This window comes from Prinia subflava, chromosome 3 (genome assembly GCF_021018805.1).
Source record: "Prinia subflava isolate CZ2003 ecotype Zambia chromosome 3, Cam_Psub_1.2, whole genome shotgun sequence".
NCBI classification, from domain to species: domain Eukaryota; kingdom Metazoa; phylum Chordata; class Aves; order Passeriformes; family Cisticolidae; genus Prinia; species Prinia subflava.
Genome location: NC_086249.1, coordinates 45,420,989 through 45,441,324, shown reverse-complemented (window position 1 = coordinate 45,441,324; position 20,336 = coordinate 45,420,989). Strand labels below are relative to the sequence as shown.

General features: G+C 42.5%; 1 protein-coding gene across 1 annotated transcript; it reads right to left on the bottom strand.

Annotated features, from left to right (window-relative positions):
* Positions 1 to 195: 195 nt before the first annotated feature.
* Positions 196 to 11,030, bottom strand: ESD (esterase D). Its single transcript, XM_063392116.1, has 9 exons — positions 10,958 to 11,030; positions 9,459 to 9,534; positions 8,430 to 8,518; positions 6,826 to 6,924; positions 4,077 to 4,201; positions 3,654 to 3,773; positions 3,380 to 3,478; positions 1,462 to 1,629; positions 196 to 421 (listed from the first exon to the last, which is right to left on the bottom strand). The coding sequence occupies exons 2-9, from the start codon at positions 9,524 to 9,526 to the stop codon at positions 341 to 343; spliced, it is 849 nt and encodes a 282-aa protein (XP_063248186.1). The 5' UTR covers positions 9,527 to 9,534; positions 10,958 to 11,030; the 3' UTR covers positions 196 to 340.
* Positions 11,031 to 20,336: the final 9,306 nt, after the last annotated feature.

The window sequence follows — 20,336 nt, the reverse complement described above, 5'->3', positions numbered from 1 at the left end:
TGTTAATCCCAGTCTTTGCACAGCTGCACTAGAAGCTGTCTGCAGGTGCCTCGTCCACACCCACGCTCATGGTCTGAAAGTCACTCATCTGGTGGCTTACACTTTGACCCAAAATGCAGCAGATGTAACTTCATGGCATCAACAGTTTTCCAAGCATGCAAGAACATTCCCAGTACTTACTCTAAAGCACACACATCAAATTAAGTGGGACTTTTATTTTTCTTAGAAGTACAATCAGAAGAGCTCCATTTTACAAACATTATTTCAGCAAATGATTTTTGTTTAGTTCACCACTATCTCTTGGTTCATATTGGCCAGGCAGCACTTGCATCCAAATGGTTCAGGCATTGAGGTATTTTGCATGGTGTTTGATGTGGTCATTAATAAATGAAGCAATGAAAAAATAGCTGTGATCGTAACCCTAGAAAAGAGCAACAATAAAGGAATCAGCAGAGAACACACAGCTCATGCTAAAGCAATCATGCTAAGCTCGCTTAAAGGAAATGCAATGACTCTCCTGGTTTTATCCATTTTAAGAAATACCTGGAATTTATATATACAAGTGGCAAGGGGTACGTAACAGGCTAAGTATAGAGGAGCACTAGGAAGCTAAACAAACAGAAAGTCCCTCAACCTGCCCAGATCTGGGCCTGAGCTAGAGCTGGGTGACAGCAAGGATCAGCTGCAGTGAGACGCAATCTGTGAGAACACTGGCAAAACACAGGGGGACAAGGTGAACACAGGTCTGAGTTACTGCTCCATCACTGTGCTGAAATGTCACCCCTGGCCCACGGCCCTTCTCAGCACTAACTCTATCTTTAGGTGCAAGGTTTATGATAAACCGGAGAGCACAACCCCTCCTCTCCCCAGCTGGGCTCCCCACTGGGTCTGGGTGGAAGCTGCCAGTGGCTTACAAAGGCTCCAGTGCTCTCGGGACAGTCTTGTGCTGGGTCACTGCACCACAGGTAAGAGCGATCCTCCCACCTGGCTCTTTACATGAATCTAGGATGTCAAGCATTCCACCCCCTCCCTGATTTACACAAGCACATACAAATTGAATCACAGAGTTTTACAGTAAACACGAAACCCACGGCACAGATAAGGGACGCAGCAGGCGGCCATGTGTCACTCTGGCCATACAGTGACTGCGATACCCATTGAAAAGGATGAGTGCTGTGTCTTCAGCCGAGCGCCGGCAGCCCGAGGCCCCGTGCAGGATCAGCCTGGCCAAGGCGGAAGCACGGCGGCACCTAGCGGTGAAGCGCGGCCGAGGCGGGCGGGTGATGCACACCGGGATGGCCCATGCCACGGGAAAGTGTCACTTCACCCTCCTCCTCAGGGAGCAGGGACAGGCCCACAGCGAGAGCTTGCCTGCCCCCTTACAGACACCCTCTTCACTGCCTGCTGTACAGAACCAAAAATCACAAGAATCAACAACCGAGGAGTGCAGAAGCGACTTGCCTGCTGCAGTCTGAAGACCACTGGGACTTTCCTCTCGGTGCAGGCAGCAATGAAGTTATCGGGCAGCAGCTGGCCCGCGGACAGGAACTGGTCATCTTTGCCTTGGTCAATCAAGATGTCGAGGCGAGAGCCCGAGTAGGACTTGACAAGCTGAGTAGCATCATAGGCCTGCAGAAATAGAAGAGCAATGACAGCCAGTTACATTGGTTCAGCTGGCTTCAGGCTGTCGACTGCAGGAAAAGAATGGCACAGAGAGTCCTGGGCTGTTGATCAGGACACCAAGCTGCACTTTGCAAGAACAAAAAACAGGGAAATTCCAGGCAACTGAAAAGTGCTACCCATTGCTTTAAAAAGGGCAAATGTACGAGTTTGACCAAACAGCACATCCAGCCAAGGGCTGAATTCCTACAGAATGGAGGAACAGCAATTTAGTCAGTACTAATTCACACCCTCGTGCAGAAACTAGATCCTGCTGAAGAAAGCTGGTGTCTTGGTGTAATTATTCTGGCAGCTCAAAGTCAAAACACCAGTGTAACACAACTATGCTCATGGGAAGGCATTTAACCTGAAGGTTACCAGCATCATTTGACCAAGAAAACTTGGTTTGAATGAGAAACAAAAATTAAAAACTCTAAACATACATGAATCAAAATGTAATTGTGATGGGGAACGTGCTATCCATGGGGTCCTGTGCTTATTGCATGCTCAAAATAAATAACTCCTTTCAAAAGGCAGCAAAGTGTTTAAGGCTGTGGAGAAGACCAATCACCAATGGACAGCAAAATCCAAAGTCCTACACCAAGGCATTAGAGCCATCCTTTCAGGATGTCCCCAGATCCAGAAATGACACCATGATGGAAAGGGGAGCTTGGGCTCAGCCCAGCACTGTGGCCATGGTATCAAATTATCCTGAACATATTTACATGGCAATTTTAAGCTAAAACAGAGAAATCAGAGGTTGTATATCTGTGCCAAAGGCAGATCTAATCTGTTCCTGATGATTGCTGTTGACCTGTTGGAGTAGGTTTGCAGAAGCCTTCCAAAACAAGTTAAGGGGACAGAAAACAGGCTTTTGGTTGTTTTGTTTTGTTTCACAACAAATCCATTACATTAAGTCTAAGCAAGTTTAACTGGTGGGTTTTAAGTACACAAACTACTCTATAACAATTAGAAAAGCAGAGAACACTCTCCAATCCTGTAAAGTTTTAATCAGACCTGGAAGTCTGCCTAAGACACACTTTAATCCAATTTACAGGGGAATGAACTGCAGCTTGTGTTTATTTACAAGGAAATCTAAGTACATGGTCACAACGACCCCTTCTAACTTAATTACAGAAATACAGTGCAATGTTAAACTTGAGATCAAAAATACTGAAGGACTGCCCAAATAATGCAGCAACCATGCAGACAAACACATTTTTGTATCTTAGCCATTCATATACAGATAGCTTAAAATTAAGGCCTTGGAGCTAAAACCTAACTTTGTCTAGTTTAATGCTGTCCTGCAGGACACCAGTTTCCCAGTATCCAACGGGCTCCTCTTGGAGGCCTCCCACAGGCTGTCCCTGCAAGATGTCATGAGGCTCATCAGTCTGAACAGTTTGCAGCAGTCTCTCCCTTCAGGCTACTACAAAAATACACTGCTCTTTATTGTTCTCAGCCCAGACTTTTAAATCTTCATAAAACTGAGATGAATGTAGTTGATTTGATGAGAGACCTGTATGTCATTCCATTTTCATAAGCACCATAAGGCAACAGCAAGTCACTTCTGCCAGAAACAAACAATGTTTTTCTGCGCTTAGGGATGTAGTAAAACAACAGTACCAGCTCATGGCACTCCAGAGTTTTTTCCCCGGCTCCTGCTGTGATGTATTTACTCATTCATCTGTCATTAAAGAACTGTGGCTGCAACACATACCTCCCATTTGCTTGCATCTGGTCCCAGATATCCACCAAGGGCTTTCTTCCCCCACTGACACTGAATTGGGTTGCAGATAGGAGCAAATGCTGACACCGACTGTTCAGAAAGACAGCAGCAAAAAAACAAGACTGTGTGACAATGAACAGCAGCAAATGAATCTGTTTATACATTTAATGCCCTCAAAGAACTCAGTATTATGTTTGCTTCCCTCACATCTACAGAAACCTATGCAGGCACTAGTATACCTCATACAAGTTGTACTTCATCTTACTTTGTATTTCCCAGGATTCTTCAGAGCAAGAATAAGAGCTCCATGACCTCCCATGGAATGCCCAAAAATAGACATCCGTTCAGGGTCAGTCGGAAAATTGGCATTTATTAGTTTAGGCAGCTGTAAAGGAAACAAAAGCAAAATAAAAATGTTAAAGCAATTGAGTATGTTTAAGAAAAAAGCACATAACTAACCAACTTTTAATGCCACTGAAAGCAAAGGCACATCTCTGGTTCTAGCCCGACGGCCGACTTGAAGGGGAATGTGAAATCAAACGGAAACAGTTCAGCTGATAATAAGTAACTCAAAGTATCTCTATAGAAATCTCCATAACCCTGTAACACAAGATGTGGGAATTTCCTATGACTGAGCCACACCCCTTTATCACCCAGCAACACCAGCAGAACCCAGCAGCAAAGTTACCTCATCCTTTATGTAGGAATACATCCTGTAGTTTGTTTTCCAAGGATCTTCAGTGGCATCCACATAAAAACCAGCACCGGTGCCAAAATCCCAGCTTTCATCTTCTCCTTCAATATTACAGCCACCTAGCATGAAAAATCTTTCCTTCACTACACAGTCAGATTTGGAGAACCTGCCACACAAATCAGACTTGGGACACAAGTTTCTCAATCACATCTCTACTCCTTCAACTATAAGAAAATTCAGATTTTAATGCATTAACACAATGTTTAGAAGTGTTATTTCAACACTTTCAAAATGACACATAATATCTACAGATATATCCAATTTCTAAATAGCGTCACTATTTCTTCATAAATAAATATAGCATATACACGTCTCCTAAATTAGTTCTACAAAGCTTTGTCCAATTTACCCAGGAACTTAATCAAAAAGCTGGCACTTGCTAATTAGTGCTACCAGCTTATTTCAGTCATTAGACCTCATCTTATCAAGTACAAGAAACTGTGTGAGAAACAGAAGAAAATTTCCTTTTCCCCAGAATGACAGAACCACGTATCACCAAAAGGAGTGTCCAAGCCAATTTATGTGCTTTAAATGATGCCTGCTGCACCTCCCCTTTTAACATTCTCCAGAAGAATAATTCACTGTTCCTATAATTTCACAAGTCTATACCTCTACCTCTTCTGCAATTCATTTCACTGCTCCCACCTATAACTTCCATGAAACTTAAATAATTTCTTCTTTGAATAACTGCAGGACCGTATCCTCCTTTCCAAGGCTACATTGTCAAACTAAATTTGCAGATGTGTTCTTGAAAGTCAGTACATCCCAACCAGTCCTCCCTTTGATTAGTCTGTGATTCACCAGCCTGGTCTGCAGAACAGAATGTAATATTTCAAGGTATATCTGATAGGAGTGTTTTGGAGAGAGAAAGAGGCCATTATTTCCTAGTTTCTGCAATCCAAACGTACATGGGCTTTTACCACTGTCAGATTACACTGCACACCCACACGTAACTCAACAGTGCCTCAGAATTGGTGCAGAGATGGCTGCCACCCTGCCACAGTGTGAAACCAGATTTGTACAAGGATCAAAGCTGACTTGGCTCCAAGTGACATGCCCTTGAACACTGGAACTTAGCAGTTAGCAGTTAGTGTTTCTGGAACTTAGCAGTCCAGCAGTCACAGGGACTGGGGTGCTTGAACAACACGTTGGATGTAAAAAGTCTATCTTGAGTACCTCTGAGATAGACAAGAACTCAGAAAGTCCTTGGCATAATGCTCATTATGCTAAAAAAAAACCTTTCAGGAAGCCTTGAAAAAAAGAAATTTGAAAAGGAATCTGCATAATACTGCTCAGTATATCTGTCTGGAACAACAAACCCCTTCAAAGTAGGAAAAGTAAATTCTATCAAGGCCTGACAGAGGGTCTGTAATGACAAGTATTTAATGATTTCATGCAGTCTTTTCCCCCATCCAGATACATCTCCTGGCTCCTGGAAGGTAACTCTCATGCACTACACAATTAAAATGCATATGTAAGCACTTTCAATGCCTCTCAGCTCATGATTATATTTGAATTGCTTTTCATTTGTTTCTCCAGACAGCTCAAACAGACTTAAGAACATCTGGGTTCTCTGAGCTAAAATTTAAGAGTATAACATGAAGCTCATACCAAAACTCATTTAAATAGTAGAGCAATCCTTATCAGTTATTAGGCTAAAAGGCAAGAGAGAAGCTGCCACAAGGGACTTAAAAGAAAACAGACAAAGGAAGGACCTATGCAAAGGCAGTTACACATTGATAGAGACAGTTTACACAGATACTGCCAAAAACAAGTTACAGTACAACTACCCAATATGAATAATGCAAAGTTTAGTTGCCCATCTCTAGCCTGCAGCAAATAGCAACAACAAAGTGTGAAGTTCATTAATTCACAAGTTTTGCTCTTCTGTCCCTGTTCTTTGTTAGAAACATGTATTTACATTCTTTGACCTGACACAACTTCAAAACCTAGATGTAAAAAATCTATATGGAAAGAAGATTGCTTTTTTCCCATATTGCCTGTAGTCAGATGTAACCCACTAAAGCTTGGCAAATATTAGAAGGCTGACACCTTTATTTACAGCACTCATGGGACTGTGGCTGAATCCAACAAATATAAAACATAAAACAGTGAATCTCCAGTATTCCCAATAACTGCAGATCCACCTTTTCAGATTTCCCATACCATAAGCTCAGCCTTATACAAATAACAGCACATCATTTAAAAATTCCATTCATCATTAGCCTGTTGTAGCTGCAGGGGAGAAGGGTTTCTAGTTTGCTTTTCAAGTACTGTAATCCTCTGAAGGCATGTATTTAATTTGCTTTAGTAGACAGAATACAATTAAGAGCAAGCACTGCATCTTTGTGTGGCAATACAAAGGTTTTACAGGGTCTCAGCAACGCACACAAAATGTCAAAGAGATTCTAGTAAGAGACATTTCTTGTTTCACTTTTCTTCCCTCTCCTTGTCTGTGCTGAACTCTAGAGCCCCTTTGTTTTAGTTTTAGGGCCACAGCAATGAGTTTCAAATGTCAAACCCCCACTACCCCTATATTATTAAGAACACACACAATGTAATCTAGTGAACAACGCAAGATGCAGAGGTGAGGTCAGGTTCTGACTCGGAAACACTTTTCAGCACACTGCAGCACCCCAATCTCTGAGGACACTTCAGTTACCGTGTCTCTTGTTGAACTTACGTGGGCTGGTGTCTGGTGCCACCACAATGAGGCCGTGCTCAGCTGCCGCTTGTTGGAACCCAGCCTTCGTTATAAAATTCTGCTCTGTGCAGGTCAGCCCTAGGGAAATAAAAATATCGTTGGTCACCCATTGCTCATGGCATACTGGTTTCAAGAGCCTTTTTGACAGTAAAGGTTTTGAAAAACAAGAAATCCTATCTCCATAAACATGGAAAATGTTTTCCTTAGGCTCAACAATACTTAGCAATCCACAGTAAAGCAGTGGCACTGTCCCATCTAGTCCCACTAACACGTGGCCAAAAGCAGATCCGTGTGCACCCTGTATCCCCTGGAGCATCTCCTCCTTCAGTGCACAGTGCCTTCAAGTACTGTGCATTAAACCCACTGACCACAGGCATCTGGCAAGACTGACACTGGTAACTGCTGACACCTAATCCTGCAAACACATTTTTCTCTGTACTGTCATCTCAGCTGCTTGCGTTACAGAATCACACACGTGGTCTGACAAATTCTACACACTTTAGACAGGATAAAGGGCCCATAAACACCCTGGCTCCTAAACCCACAGCAATACATGCCTTTTGTACAGCAGCAGGTCCAAAGTCCAATTACAAATAAATTACATTTCAAATTGATATTTCAATTTTTCTCCACTATGCAATTTAAGAGGAGTTAACGATTCTAGTTTTCTCTGAGGACAAGTTGCCAGTAACCTAATTTGACTGATAAATTGTCCAAGACAATACAGTTTACATTCAGTAAAATAAATATGCCTTCAGACAATTCTGATGTTCCTAACTTCAAGCATAAACATTTTTACCCAGTCCACCGACATGACACAAATCAGACGCACCAGCTATTTTATGAAATTAATATAAACAAGGAACATAAGTCTCCACACTAACAGTCTGGTCTCCAACTTTCTAAACACAAGTCTCAATAAAGCAACTGCCTGAATTACAGAACAGAGTTTCTGCTCTTTATTTTGAATGAAAGAAAAAAAAAGATTTAATTAATTAATTTTTGATGAGCCATTTTCACTCCTGCTGCACAAGCCTCTTCAGCCCCTGGCTCCTTCTAATCCCACAGGCTTCCTTGACACTCGACATGCTTGTGCTAAGGCAGCTGACAGCACCTCTCTTTTCAAGTTCAGCAGCTGCTTCCTGCAAAGTTGTGCTTGGAATAAGGCAGAGTCCACAGCACAAATGTGCTGGATTCCATAATCTCTTTTCACATCCCTACTCTCTTAGTTGAAGCAGGTTTTAAAAAGAAAGGAAAGCAGAAGGTGTCCCAACAGGAAGGCCTTACAGGAGAACCTTTACATATACACTTTGGAACAGAAGGTATGAACATTTCAGAACAACAGGGTAGAACACTTTGAACACTGAGCATTTTAGAACACAATCTGGCAGGCTACTCCCCAAGCTGCATCCTGATTTATCACGGTACACTCAAACCAAGCGTGCCTTCCAGAAGAGGAGTTTCTGTAGAATCCAGGAGTGCCACTGCAGTGCCTCTACATTAAGTTTTCAGTAACTGTAGTGCAGTGGTTTAAAAATGTTTAAGATTGTATTTTTTAAGAAAGTAAACCCCATGTTACTTACCCGAAAGCCAATACAGCACAGGACACTTCCCAGTTTCTGCTTTTGGAGGCAAGTAGATTCCAAATTTCATTTTGCATTTTAGCTCTGCACTGTATTAATAAAATACTTCTTGTTATCACCACTACTTAAGTAACAAGGCCACTAACATAAATATAAGGAATCAGTGGATCAGTGCATTTCATTCAAAGAGATCTGGTCAGTGGATTGTAAAAACTAAGTTAAAGGAAGGGAAAATCAATTTTTAAACTCACCCTTAGACTCTAGATTTGGCAACAGCTAACTTTTCAACCTTGTTCGGAACGTACTTAAAACAGAGACTTACAAATAAGCCACATTTTCACAGTGCTGCTAACCAAAAACAGGTTGAAAATCGAATTTTGAATCCCAGCAATATTTAGCTTGAGCTTTGGCTATCAAACTGCAAAGTAATTTTTACTGAAGAACACATCCACATGACTTGCACAACTTAAAATGCACAGCATGTGCCAGAAAGGGAGGCTTTCAAGCCACAAGGTCTACAGACCAATTAGTTGCTCAATTAATACTAACGCCTAAAACTATCAATAAGCTCTTATCTAAGCACAACAGATGATTTTATTTTTATTTGGATGAATTTTTTTTAAAGCTTGTTTTTTTGTACACCTTCATCAATCAAGAATCTATTCCAAATCACTGCTCACAGCACTTTTCCAGAGTGCACAGAAGTAAGATATCCAGTAGTGAGTGGAACTTTGCACACACAGTGGCTCTCTGTGCTGCACACAGGACAACCCAAAGTAATGAAGTTCCATTTTCAAAGGTAAAAATACCAGCTTCCCACCTCAGCTCTGTGGCACTAAGTATACCAGATTATGTTAAACATTAACACAGAAATTCAAGAGCACAGCCAGAGCAGCAGTAGACATTATTCCTGACTGAAACATGGATATTAGTGAGAGCATGCTCTTTTTCCTGCAGATTGAGAGCACTGACAGCAATGGACTCACTGCCCCAAGCTAAACATCTTGGTTGCTTTATAGTGGCGTTTACCTGTCATGTTCAAACACCTTCTGGAAACCTTCAAAGCATTTGTTGCTGGAAACCTGCTTCAGTGCCATGATTTTAACTTGGGGAAAGAAAATTTTAAAAAAAGAACACAGAGAAAGTTAAATTTGAAAATAAAACAATCCTGGTCTTAGACTTTTTGAGAACTGAAAAGTTATATACAACTTGTAGTATCTTTGCTTAATGTTATAGTTTCTCAGAATAATGTCCTGCACACCCTTTCTGATCTTTCATTAACTATTTCCCCACAAAAAAGGGACGGGAGGCTGAACTCTTGTGAGCAGGATGGGCAAAGCCTACCTGCGTTCCTACAGACCCACATCTCCAAGGACCTTTACCTCAGCACTGACTGTGGCTTGCTCTTTGGCTACCAAACAGGCATTCCCACGTGCTGTGGTTAGCATGGAGCTTCCTGGGCCAGGCTGCTGCCTCCACAATCACCATGCATGAGAAAAACCTGGCCCAGCTTTCCTTCCCTTGTGTGTGACAGGATCCAGCCACTAACTACCACAATAGTGAGCCTTATTCTCATCTTTGATGGAAGTTAATGAGCACGTTCTAACAGTCTGTGGGACAGCAGGAACAGAGGAGCAGAAGGCTTATTTTCACGGCAAACAGTATGAAAAACACAAGCAAAGGAGAGTCATGGGGGTTTTAGAACAGCTGGTAGTGTAAGTGTGCTAAGGCAGCTCTGGAGGGCTGACACAAAAGTGGACGCTGTCAGCCTGCACAGGGGCAGTAAGGCCAGGCAGGCAGCTGAAAGGTGAACAGACTGCAGGGTCACAGAATATTCGCAGTCGGAAGGGACACCCACGGATCAACAAGTCCAGCTCCTGGCCCTGCACAGAACAAGAGTCACACCAGGTGCCTGAGAACATTGTGGAAACGCTTCTTGAGCTCTGTCAGGTTGGTGCTGTGACCACTGCCCTGGGGATCCTGCTCAAGTGCCCAGCCATGCTCCGGGTGAAGAACCTTTTCCTAATATCCAGCCTCGACCTCCCCTGACACAGCTTCAGGCCATTCCCTGGGGTCCTGTCACCGGCACACAACAAAACATTGAGGGCAACCCAGGTAACACCAGCCCAGGTAGCGAACGACAAAGGGAAAGCGTTCCCCCCTCACACCTGCGCGCTCCTACAGGCAGCGGGCAGGAAGAGCCCCGCTCCGGGAGCGCCCCCGGGGCCTCCCCGCTGCCTCCCGCCACCCCCGCGGCGCCGGCCCGAGGGCGGCCGGCCCAGCAGCGCGGCCCCGCCACGGCACGGCAGCAGCAAGGCCCCGGCCCGCCTCGGGACGGCCCTTTCCCCACGGCCCCGCCTGCCCGCTGCGCCGCAGCGCTCTCCTGTGCCCCCGTTTCCACCCTCCCGCCCTCGCAGGCGGCCATCCCTGCCCTGCGGCCAGGCCCAGGCCCAGGCCCAGGTCCAGCCGCTGCTGCCATCGCCTCCCGCGCTCCCAGCCCGCTCCCACTGCCGTTCCCGCTGCCTTACCGCGGCGGAGCGGCGGGAAGGGGCGGCCGCGGGGCGGAGGCGGCTCCTCCTCCCGGCCGGGGCTGGCCCGCACCGCCCCCGCCCGCCATGGCCCTGCCGGGCACGGGCCCGCCCCAGCACGGCCGCGCCTGCCGCCGCCGGGGGCTGCGGAACGGCAAATGTGTAAATGTTGTCTTGAAAAAGGTTGCTCTGTGCTATCTGGTAAAGGAGATTTAATCCGTGAAACGGCAGCGAACAAGCTCTAATTGATTGCCAGGTGCTAGAAAGACAAATTGCTTGTCAGTAGAATTGCCTTGTTAAAATGTTATGTCTTGGTACGTTTCAGTGGTCTCAGACCTAGGGAGAGGTTACCAAAGCTTGGGGACAGGGACGTGCTGATAGTGAGCACAAAAAACGCAGAATTCGCGGGCCACAAGGACATTTCGCAGAACTCCTAGGACAGGGAAGAAAATAACGAAGAAAACTCATTAACTGTGCTGAAATTGGCTCTGATTGGGTAGAAGATAATTCTGATGGGGAGATCGTGACCATCAACTCACAACCTGCTGACTCCAGAAACCCACCAGGGAATCCATAATAGAACTATTCAAAGCAGTGTTCCTGGTTTTGTCATGGTCCCTTGACTGCTTCAAGGGAAAGAATGTTGACTGAAGTGGCCTGAGCTGGGACCACTGCATCGTTGGATTCCAAATGTTTTACTTCTCCTCAGGATTTCAGAGTTCTTCATAGCAGGTGTATCCAGACAAACTGCTGATTTTATAATGAATCCAAATTCTAGTGCAGGTAGTTTACACCTCACCTGCAAGATCACTAAGTAACAAAGATACTTGGCAGTGCTTCCATCTTATTCATAATCCAAATGATCCCACTTTATGCTGGGCTTTTATTATTTCTTTCTTTAGTAATTTGCAGTTAAACATGCCTATCTGTTCTCAAAAAATATCCTCAGCAAAGTTCCCTCCTACTCTTTTAGTCTTGTAGCATGTAGCATTGGCAGTAACTATTTTTGCACATATCAAAAATGTCTTGACTTTTCCAGTTCCTTTTATATTTTTGATCCCTAATTCTAGCAATGCCCAGTACTGACAATTTTCTCTCCCCCTTACTTTCTGTTCTTCTCCAGTAGATCCATTTGGACCATAGCTGCTGGACCCCAGACCTGGACCTTGCAGAGCAGCTTACCTATCCTGCCTTTGTACTTGCGTGTAGTTGATACAAATAGTCTTAATAGTTTAAACTTCCTGGTCTCAACTTTTCTTTTTCAAGCTGTGTTTAAGTTGCCATCAATCAAATTAAATTATGTTTCTTCACTACTCAAGTATTCTTCAGGTTGTTCCTTCCATCACTATATGTGCATTTTGTAAGTCCCTAAATGCCCAGTTAGTTATTTGAGCTGTTTTCTCTCCTACAGCCTGTTTTCTCTCTCATATGTATAGGCAGCTGTTGTTGCACACATCTCATTTTTCCTGGTATCTGCACTTGTTTTTAATTATTTATCTGTTGTCAGTATGAAATCTGCCTAACTCAGGCAGTGATACTCATAAGATTTTGATGTGTGTGTGCTCTTCCCATCCAAGCCCATTAGATAATCCCTGCCCTGTTTATTCCCATTTTATAGTGATATATTCAGAAGGATTCACCTGAGAGCCTGCTGATGAGTTTGCCTGGCCTCCCCACACCTCCATGTCAAGATGCATGCATTATTTTCGTGTCTTCTCAGTCAAAAATGACTGAACACAAATGCATAGGTAAATCATGTGAGAGATGTGTCTCAGCCCTTCAGAGAGCTCTTTTCATGGCACTGAGCTGACACACCAGGTTAAGAGCAGTGTTATAGCAGAGGGAGCCAAGCTGGTGCAGTCTCTTCTATGCTGTGGTATAGATCTTTCCAGGTCTTTTAAAGATCTTTGGTTATGTACATTTGTTTAACCTTAATTCCATTTCTGTATCCTTTCAGACAGCATCTCACCTGTGAATTCATTTTGTTTGCACTCTGCCTATCATTTCAGATTCTCTAAAAAATACCAGATGTGAAACAGGCTTCCTTTCCTTCATCATTAAAAGGTTTCTCATGTGGTACAGCAGGGCAACCAGTAGAAATGAGGGCATTAAAAGAAAAGAATGACAGACACTGACTTTGGAAAATTTTTGGCTTATGTACTCTTGCTTTATCTTTTACTTTATTGTATTCCAGTACAGCACGTACTGTTCCAACTTACTTTCTCTGTGTTCCCTCTACACAGATCGTGCTTTCTACCATCTTACCACTGATCTCGTCCAGTGGTGAGATATGATTTCACATCATCTATCTAGAATTTCTCTTGGTATCAATAAGAAAGTCTTTGCATTCTGTGAGAAAGCCTGTTCACCATCTTTTCTGTACTTGGGGAAACATTAGCTTCAACACTCTCAAACACATTTTCTGTAAAGCTTCCAGCAAGAAGCTTCCACACTGTAGCCAAACAACCTGTATGTCTTAAGCTTATGGCACTAAATTTTTCCTTTCCAATTTTATTTGCAGTAAGCATGGTCCTTCCCTCAGCCAAGCATCTGGATACACACTTTTCTAATGTTCTAATACTTTTTGTGTAGTCTGAATTAAGAGTGATGGTTACTAATTTCTTCCTGCTTGTTTTTCAGTCATTTTTCTCAACTTTTTTTTTGTATGTGATCTCATCATCACTTTGGCTATTCAGAGCTCTGAATTCACACTTCACTGTTGACTTTGTCAAGAGATTATTTGTATGCTGTTCTTTTCTGTAAAGAACTTCTCCAGTGTTCTTTATAGCAATTCATTATAATCAAGTCTTTTAGAGTTCTAAGGTGATATTTATCTAAATTATCTTAAACTGTCTTATGCCATGCAATCAGTCATTTTCAAGAAGCATATATGCTGGCAGCAGTATCATCCCTCAGTATATTTCATGCTGGCTGCATTGGCACAACCTGTTTCAAGTCTTTAGCTTTACAAGGCAGACAGTTTGCACAGGGAAAGGGAGAATTTTCTGCACAACTGTATTGTTATTGATTATCTTTATTATTTCCCCGTCCTTCTACATCCATTTATCTTACCTTTTATTCATAGGTGGAAGTTAGATCTGAGTTTCTTTTCATTTCTTTCTTTCTTACACACCCTCACTTTCTTTATCTGTGTACACTGAGGGCTTTTTTTCTGCTTTGTTCTGTTTCTTAATTTCGTTATTTCCTTTCTGTTCATTAATGAGTCATTTGAGTCCCTACGTCTTTTAGGGACACAGCATTGTCCTTTGGTCTTGCTTGCACTGTAATCCCAGTTACACAGCTCCCCTGGCTCGTCTTCCACTTGGCTTTATCTTGGATTGGTGCTCCTGCAGCACTGCACTGGGGGTCAGGAGTGGCCTCAATAGCTCTGAGCTGTATGAGGCTGAGAATGGTCATAAATCCTCTTTGCACAGAGGCTGTGGAAAGTGTATACACAGAAGATTTGCAGTTGCAGGAACAAGACATTTGTGATAAGAAAATAGGAGAAGTAATATTTTTTGAAAAGTTCTTTGTCCCTGGAGCAGTTAAAGCACTTACTTTTCCAAGGGAAAAACTAGCCAGTCATGCTTCTTTTGTTACAGTTATGTAAGAAATATTAGTAATATTTTTTATCACTTCAGAAAAATGGAAAATTAAGCACATTTCAACTGATATTAAATCCAGTGAGGAATATGCTCCTGATAATTCTGACAGATAGTATTTTACTCTTAATGTGTTACAATTAAAAACGAGGAAGTCTTGGTTTTTCTTAGTAAATTAATTCCACATATTTGTATTATGTCTTTTGTTTTCTATTTCTTTCTAGTACAGATTAATTTTGAACCTAGGAAGAGTCTGCTTTTTTGAGAATTTTTTCCACACACAGTTTTAAATGTCTCATGTATTTACTGAGCCCTTGAAGCTGGTATTTTGAATTCAGATATTCAAGTGAGCTTTGATGTATAATTGAGCTAAGGAAAGATGTTGTCTGACAGGAATGTAATAGTGAAGATCTGATTTAGCAAATGCCAAAGGACAAATTTAAATTCAATTTAAGCCAATAAATAATATAGTAGAACATTAGGGCTTGCCTTATTAATGGGAGCTGCAAGGAGAGGCATAAATGCTACTTGTTTAGGTTTGTGGTTGTCTTTCCAAGGGAGGCAGGCATTTCTTTAGTTCTTATGGAATAAGTTAAGATCAGCAACACCAACTGGCATGCCTTGATCCTTACATGAGCCTTGAAGTAATACAAGTACTGTAAACTTTCTTTCTTGGTCTTGGTGGACAGTTCAGACCACAGAATTGAAGTCATTCATCAAAATTACAGTCGAAGTAACAGAAGGAACTTTCATGTGTATCATAAATTCTTCCTGTGAGGATTTTTTAAATCTGTTATCTATAATGAGGTAAGACACAGAGTCATGCAAAATTACAATAAAAGGTTACTTTAAAGACCATGGCTTTTAGAAAAGCCAAGGAAGAGGCAGTAATTTATTGCTGTCAGAGATGAGTATGGTAACATGCCTACATGGCTTTTAGAACAACCGGCCTGATGCCCAGCAGAAAGAATATTTTATCATTAACATATATGACTCCTAGAGGAAGTACAGGCAATGAAAGGGTCAGAAGATTCCAAATATCATTTAAGATGAAAAAGTAAAGTAGATGGTTATATTGCCCAAAGACAATTGATAAAAAACTTGATTGAAATTTTAAGAAAAGTCTTCTGAAAGTTAAAAAAATAGTAAACCTTTAGGGCAACAAGTTTTTAGTCACTAATTTTTCTAGTAGGGATTATTTAGTTCTAACTAGTGTCTAAAAGTGCCTAATTAGTGTCTAAAAGATCAAGAAAACTAAGGTCAGGTCAGCCTTACCACCATTGCCAGGAAAGTAATGGGACAGATCGTCCTAGGAGCCATTTCCAGGTATACAAAGAAAAGGAATGTGGGTAGGAATAGCCAAGATGGATTTACCGAGAGCACAGCACACCTGATCAGTCTAACTACCTTCTGAAGAGAATTCTGCTTCAGCAGAAAAAGCAGGAGCAGTGGAAGTTGTATACCTTAGCAAGGGCTTTGGAAGAACTTCTAATAGTCCTCTTGTCTCCTTGTCTCCTTTAACAAGATTGGAGAAATATGAGCTCGGTTAGTGGATGATAAGGTGGGTGGAAAATTGGCTTCATTGCTGGGCTCAGGGAGTGTTGATCTGCAGTGCAGAGTCCAGCTGTCAGGGTGACACCCCTCAGGGATCGATACGAGGGACAGGACTGCCTAATGTCTGTGTTAGTGACCTGGGGGATGAGAGGGAGTGCAGGCTGAGATATATAGGTAAGAAAAGGCCAGTTATATTACTCCCCAACATCTCTCCATTGAGAAGGAGAATAGATCTTTGGGAAAAGAAAAGACTTCAATTCAGAAGGATATTCTGGAGTTCAGGAAAAAAAAATTAAGTTGCAGTAAAGAAGGGTCTATTGACAATATAGGTTACTATTGATAATACAGCTCATTGAAAAAAACTAAAGAGCTTATTGCTACTGAGAATGACCAGGTCCACAGTGCAAAGTACCGTAGAAAAACCCATTGAAGCAAACCTCACATGAAGGGTTCACTGTCTACAAGGTAGAAAGGGGGGAAAAATAATTTCTGCACTTATGATGTGGAGAACAGAAATGTTGACTTCCAGAGTGCAGCCATGATGATTATGCTCCTGTGGAAATGTCATCCTTTTTTTTATGTAGAACTCTACATAAAAGGCAGCAATTCCAAATATTTTGATGGAATAACTGTTAGACTAGTCTGCTTCTGAATACTGAGATTTTCTGCCTTTGTTTGACCCTGAAAAGTTCCATCTCTTTCAAAAAATTTCAGAAGTAGGTATCCTTGGATGAATTTTCAGGTCCTATGTGCTGTTTCCCAAATGGCTGTCATTTTTATTCTTGTGGAAGTATCAAAGAGGAGTTTTAGGGTAATCTGGCTCTTTGGGTCTTTCAGGGTCTCACAACTGCTGTACTTCATCTCAGGAAGTGTATCTCAGGAAGTGTCTCTATAAACTACTTTTGATCCCTATTTTTTCTGGTCCTACAAACCTAAAGTAAGTAAACGTGACCCATTTCAAATACATAAATCTCAATTACAATAACTGTGCATTGCTAGAATTTGGTTTTCATTTGTCAATAAGAACTGCAGATGTCCAGATATGCTTTTGAAATCTGTTTCACCAGCACTGAAAAGTAGAGGTTTATAGGAAAGGGAGCTTCATCCATGTCTTTTAAGTTCTGGGTTCCTAGCTTACTGAGAGGCTTCTTTTATCTCACTGTACCTCAGTTGCCCATCAGTAAATAAGTCTCCAGCAACAGTTGTCGCTTCCTGAAAACAGTTGTAAGAATAAATAAAAGTGAATGTAGTCTGACAGTGACTGGAGTAATCTGTTTAAACATGCTTCTTTCCCCATTTTCATCCTTAGGTGTAGATCTGTAAGGTAAAACCTCAGTTAATATGTCACTGTGTTCCTCTTTCATCAGCCACTGGCTTATTGGGCAGATCAGAAGATGGCACAGTTCAATCTTTTTACCTTCTCCCAGGTGGTTGTTCCTCAAAAGGCCCATTCAGCAAAGAAGCTGGTTTCCCTCAAGGATCTCCAATGTGACTGTTAATAGTCCCCTTACAGAGGGAAAAATATTCCCTATACCTATCTCCAGGCCTTGCCTTATCCCCATAAGCCCCGAGTATTTAGTTTTGAAAAGCAAAGTTACATGGCCACATTATATCTGCTGTTAGTTGGGAATGGAGATATTTTATACTTGTGGGATTTGAAGACAGGGATTTTCTTCAGTAGGCAATTCCAAAGGGTAATTTTTTCCACTTGCTTAAAATACTGATTTTAGGCTGCCTCTTTTTCTCTATTGCCTCTAGAAGCTGGTTCAACTAGAGTAGGCCTGGACATTTAACTAGGAGTCACCAGCAGTTCCCAGTCTAAATGACTCCATAAAAACAAATTTTTCAACTTGCACACTTTTTGGATTTTCTTAAAAGACATGAATCACCCAAACATCTTTGTAATTTCAGATTATTCAGCAGCAGAGACTTTACAAAACAAGCAGGTTGTAAATTTGCTTGGAAACTCAGGAACCATCATTTTAAATACTGATTTCTTTGCTTCCATTTCCTGTGGCAGTTATGTGGTTGCAGGACTATAATTTTTACTACTGGGTTCCTGAGAGTTATGAAGAACTGTTTAAGGATTCTGAGACTCTCAATCTCTTTTACTGCTACAGAACAACTTAGCGTGTAACAGGGAGAATAAAAGTGAGCTCACAAAATGCTAATATTTGTATTGTCAGTGAATTGTGACCTAGGAATTTGCGATTAAACTCGCTGAGATTTTTTTTTTTTTTGTCAATTGCAAATGCATTTGCAGAAATATTTATGGATGAGCAGTTGTCCTGCCTTCATGGTGAGAACTGATGATAGTGACAGGAAACTCAGGAAACTGTCTTAACTTCTGGGGTTTTTCGAGCCTTTCATAATGGACTATGTTGATGCATGTGCAGTGCTGACTCCCTTCAGAGAATACATCTCTAGATGGAACTTAGGGTCTTCTTTTCCAAACATGTCTGCTTTTCTGTCTTGGAGTGCCACATTGTTAAACTAAATGTATTCTCTTTCAATGATCAGTGTAAATTATGTAGAAACAGGTAAATCTGGCAGGGAATTTTCCAAAGAACATTAAAAATTACGATATGCTGGAGCCTATGTACAGAGCTCTAATAGTACTGAGGTAAAACTGAGTGGATTTGTAGTTCAGGGATCTTATATGGCACATTTCACCATACCACCATATGTGGTATGACACATATTTGCAGCTAAAACAATCTGATTCCCTAGGTCTGATAGCTTCTGAAAAATACAGTTTTGTGCGTTTTTTCTACACATTATAAAGTTTGATACAATCCGAAGATTAGAGCAAAATTTTGAAGGCGTTACTTATTAACAGCTGTACTGCTTTGATATGCATTGCCATTGCAAACAAGTTTGCATGCTGCAAATCAGTTAGAGGAATAAATTTATTTTGGTTTTAAGACAGGGAAAATGAAAACTATTAAAATCCACTTGGGGTTCTTATTTCAACGCTCTTTGTGAAAGAAAATAGCGACAATAGGTGGCACTGTGGCTCTGTGACCTGGAGGTGATTTCGGTCTGTGTAGCGGTGCCACGCTGTGTGTGCGGCCCTGGCGGTGGGGCTGACCCGCACTGGACACCAGGAGCCCACCAAAGTCCCGCTCCTTTCCTCAACCAGGCAGGGCAGAGGAAGCACAAGGAAAAGGTCCTGGGTCGAGATTAGGGGAGGAAGAGATCACTCACTAGTTACTGTTGGGCAAAACAGAATTGGCATAGGGAGATTAGTTTAATTTATTGCCAATCAAATCAGAGTAGTCTAATGAGATGTAAAAGCTAAATCTTAAAACAGCTTCACCCCTCCACCCCTAATCCCTTCTTCCTGGGCTTAGCTTCACTCCTGATTTTCTCTACCTCTCCCCCCACAGTGGCATAGAGGGATAGGGAATGAGAACTATGGTCAGTCATTACAGGTGGTTTCTGCTGTTCTTTCCTTCTCAGGGAGGGGACTCCTCAATTGCCCTGCTCCAGCTTGAGCTCTCTCCCTCTGGGGACAGTCCTCCATGAACTTCAGCATGCATCCTTCCCTCGGGCTGCAGTTCTTCATGAACTGCTCCATTGTGGGTCCCAATCCTGCCAGCAAAGCTGCTCCGCAGGGGCTCCTCCCTCCGCTGACTCTGCCAGGAGCCCAGCACGGGCTTCCCACGGGGTCACAGCCTCCTTAGGCATTCACCTGCTCCAGCAGGTGGATGTTCTGGAGTGGAGTTCTGCACGGCTCGCAGGGGGATACACGTTCCCTGTGGGCCTCCCTGGGCTGCAGGGGCACAGCTGCCTCCCCATGGTCTGCACCAAGGGCTGCCGGGGAATCTCTGCTCAGTGCCCCGAGCACCTCCTGCTCCTCCTTCCCCACTCACCTCGGTGTCTGCAGAGTTGCTCCTCTCACATATTCACTCCTCTCTCTGGCTGTTATGGTGCAGCTTTTCCCCACTTCTTAAATCTATTATCCCACTGACACCATAGCAGGCTGCTGGGCTTGGCCTTGGCCAGAGGTTCACCCATCCTGCAGCTGGCTGGCATTGGATCTGTCAGATATGGGTGAAACTTCTGGAAGCATCTCACAGAACCCACTCCTGTAGCTTCCTCACTTCTGAAACCTTACCATGCAAACCAATACAAGTTATTAATTTTAATCTCATAGATCTACTTCTTAATGAAATTAATTTGATTTGCAAATACACTGTTTCTGAGACTATTAAGCTATA

Bases quoted from the DNA above. Each gene is read 5' to 3' on its own strand.
- ESD (XM_063392116.1), bottom strand. From the start codon at position 9,526: ATGGCACTGAAGCAGGTTTCCAGCAACAAATGCTTTGAAGGTTTCCAG. The intron at 1,630-3,379 runs GTATGTGTTGCA...CTATTTCTGCAG, and splicing joins CAGATGCAAGCAAATGGGAG to GCCTATGATGCTACTCAGCT. The intron at 422-1,461 runs GCAAGTCGCTTC...GCTCTTTTCTAG, and splicing joins TGGTCTTCAGACTGCAGCAG to GGTTACGATCACAGCTATTT.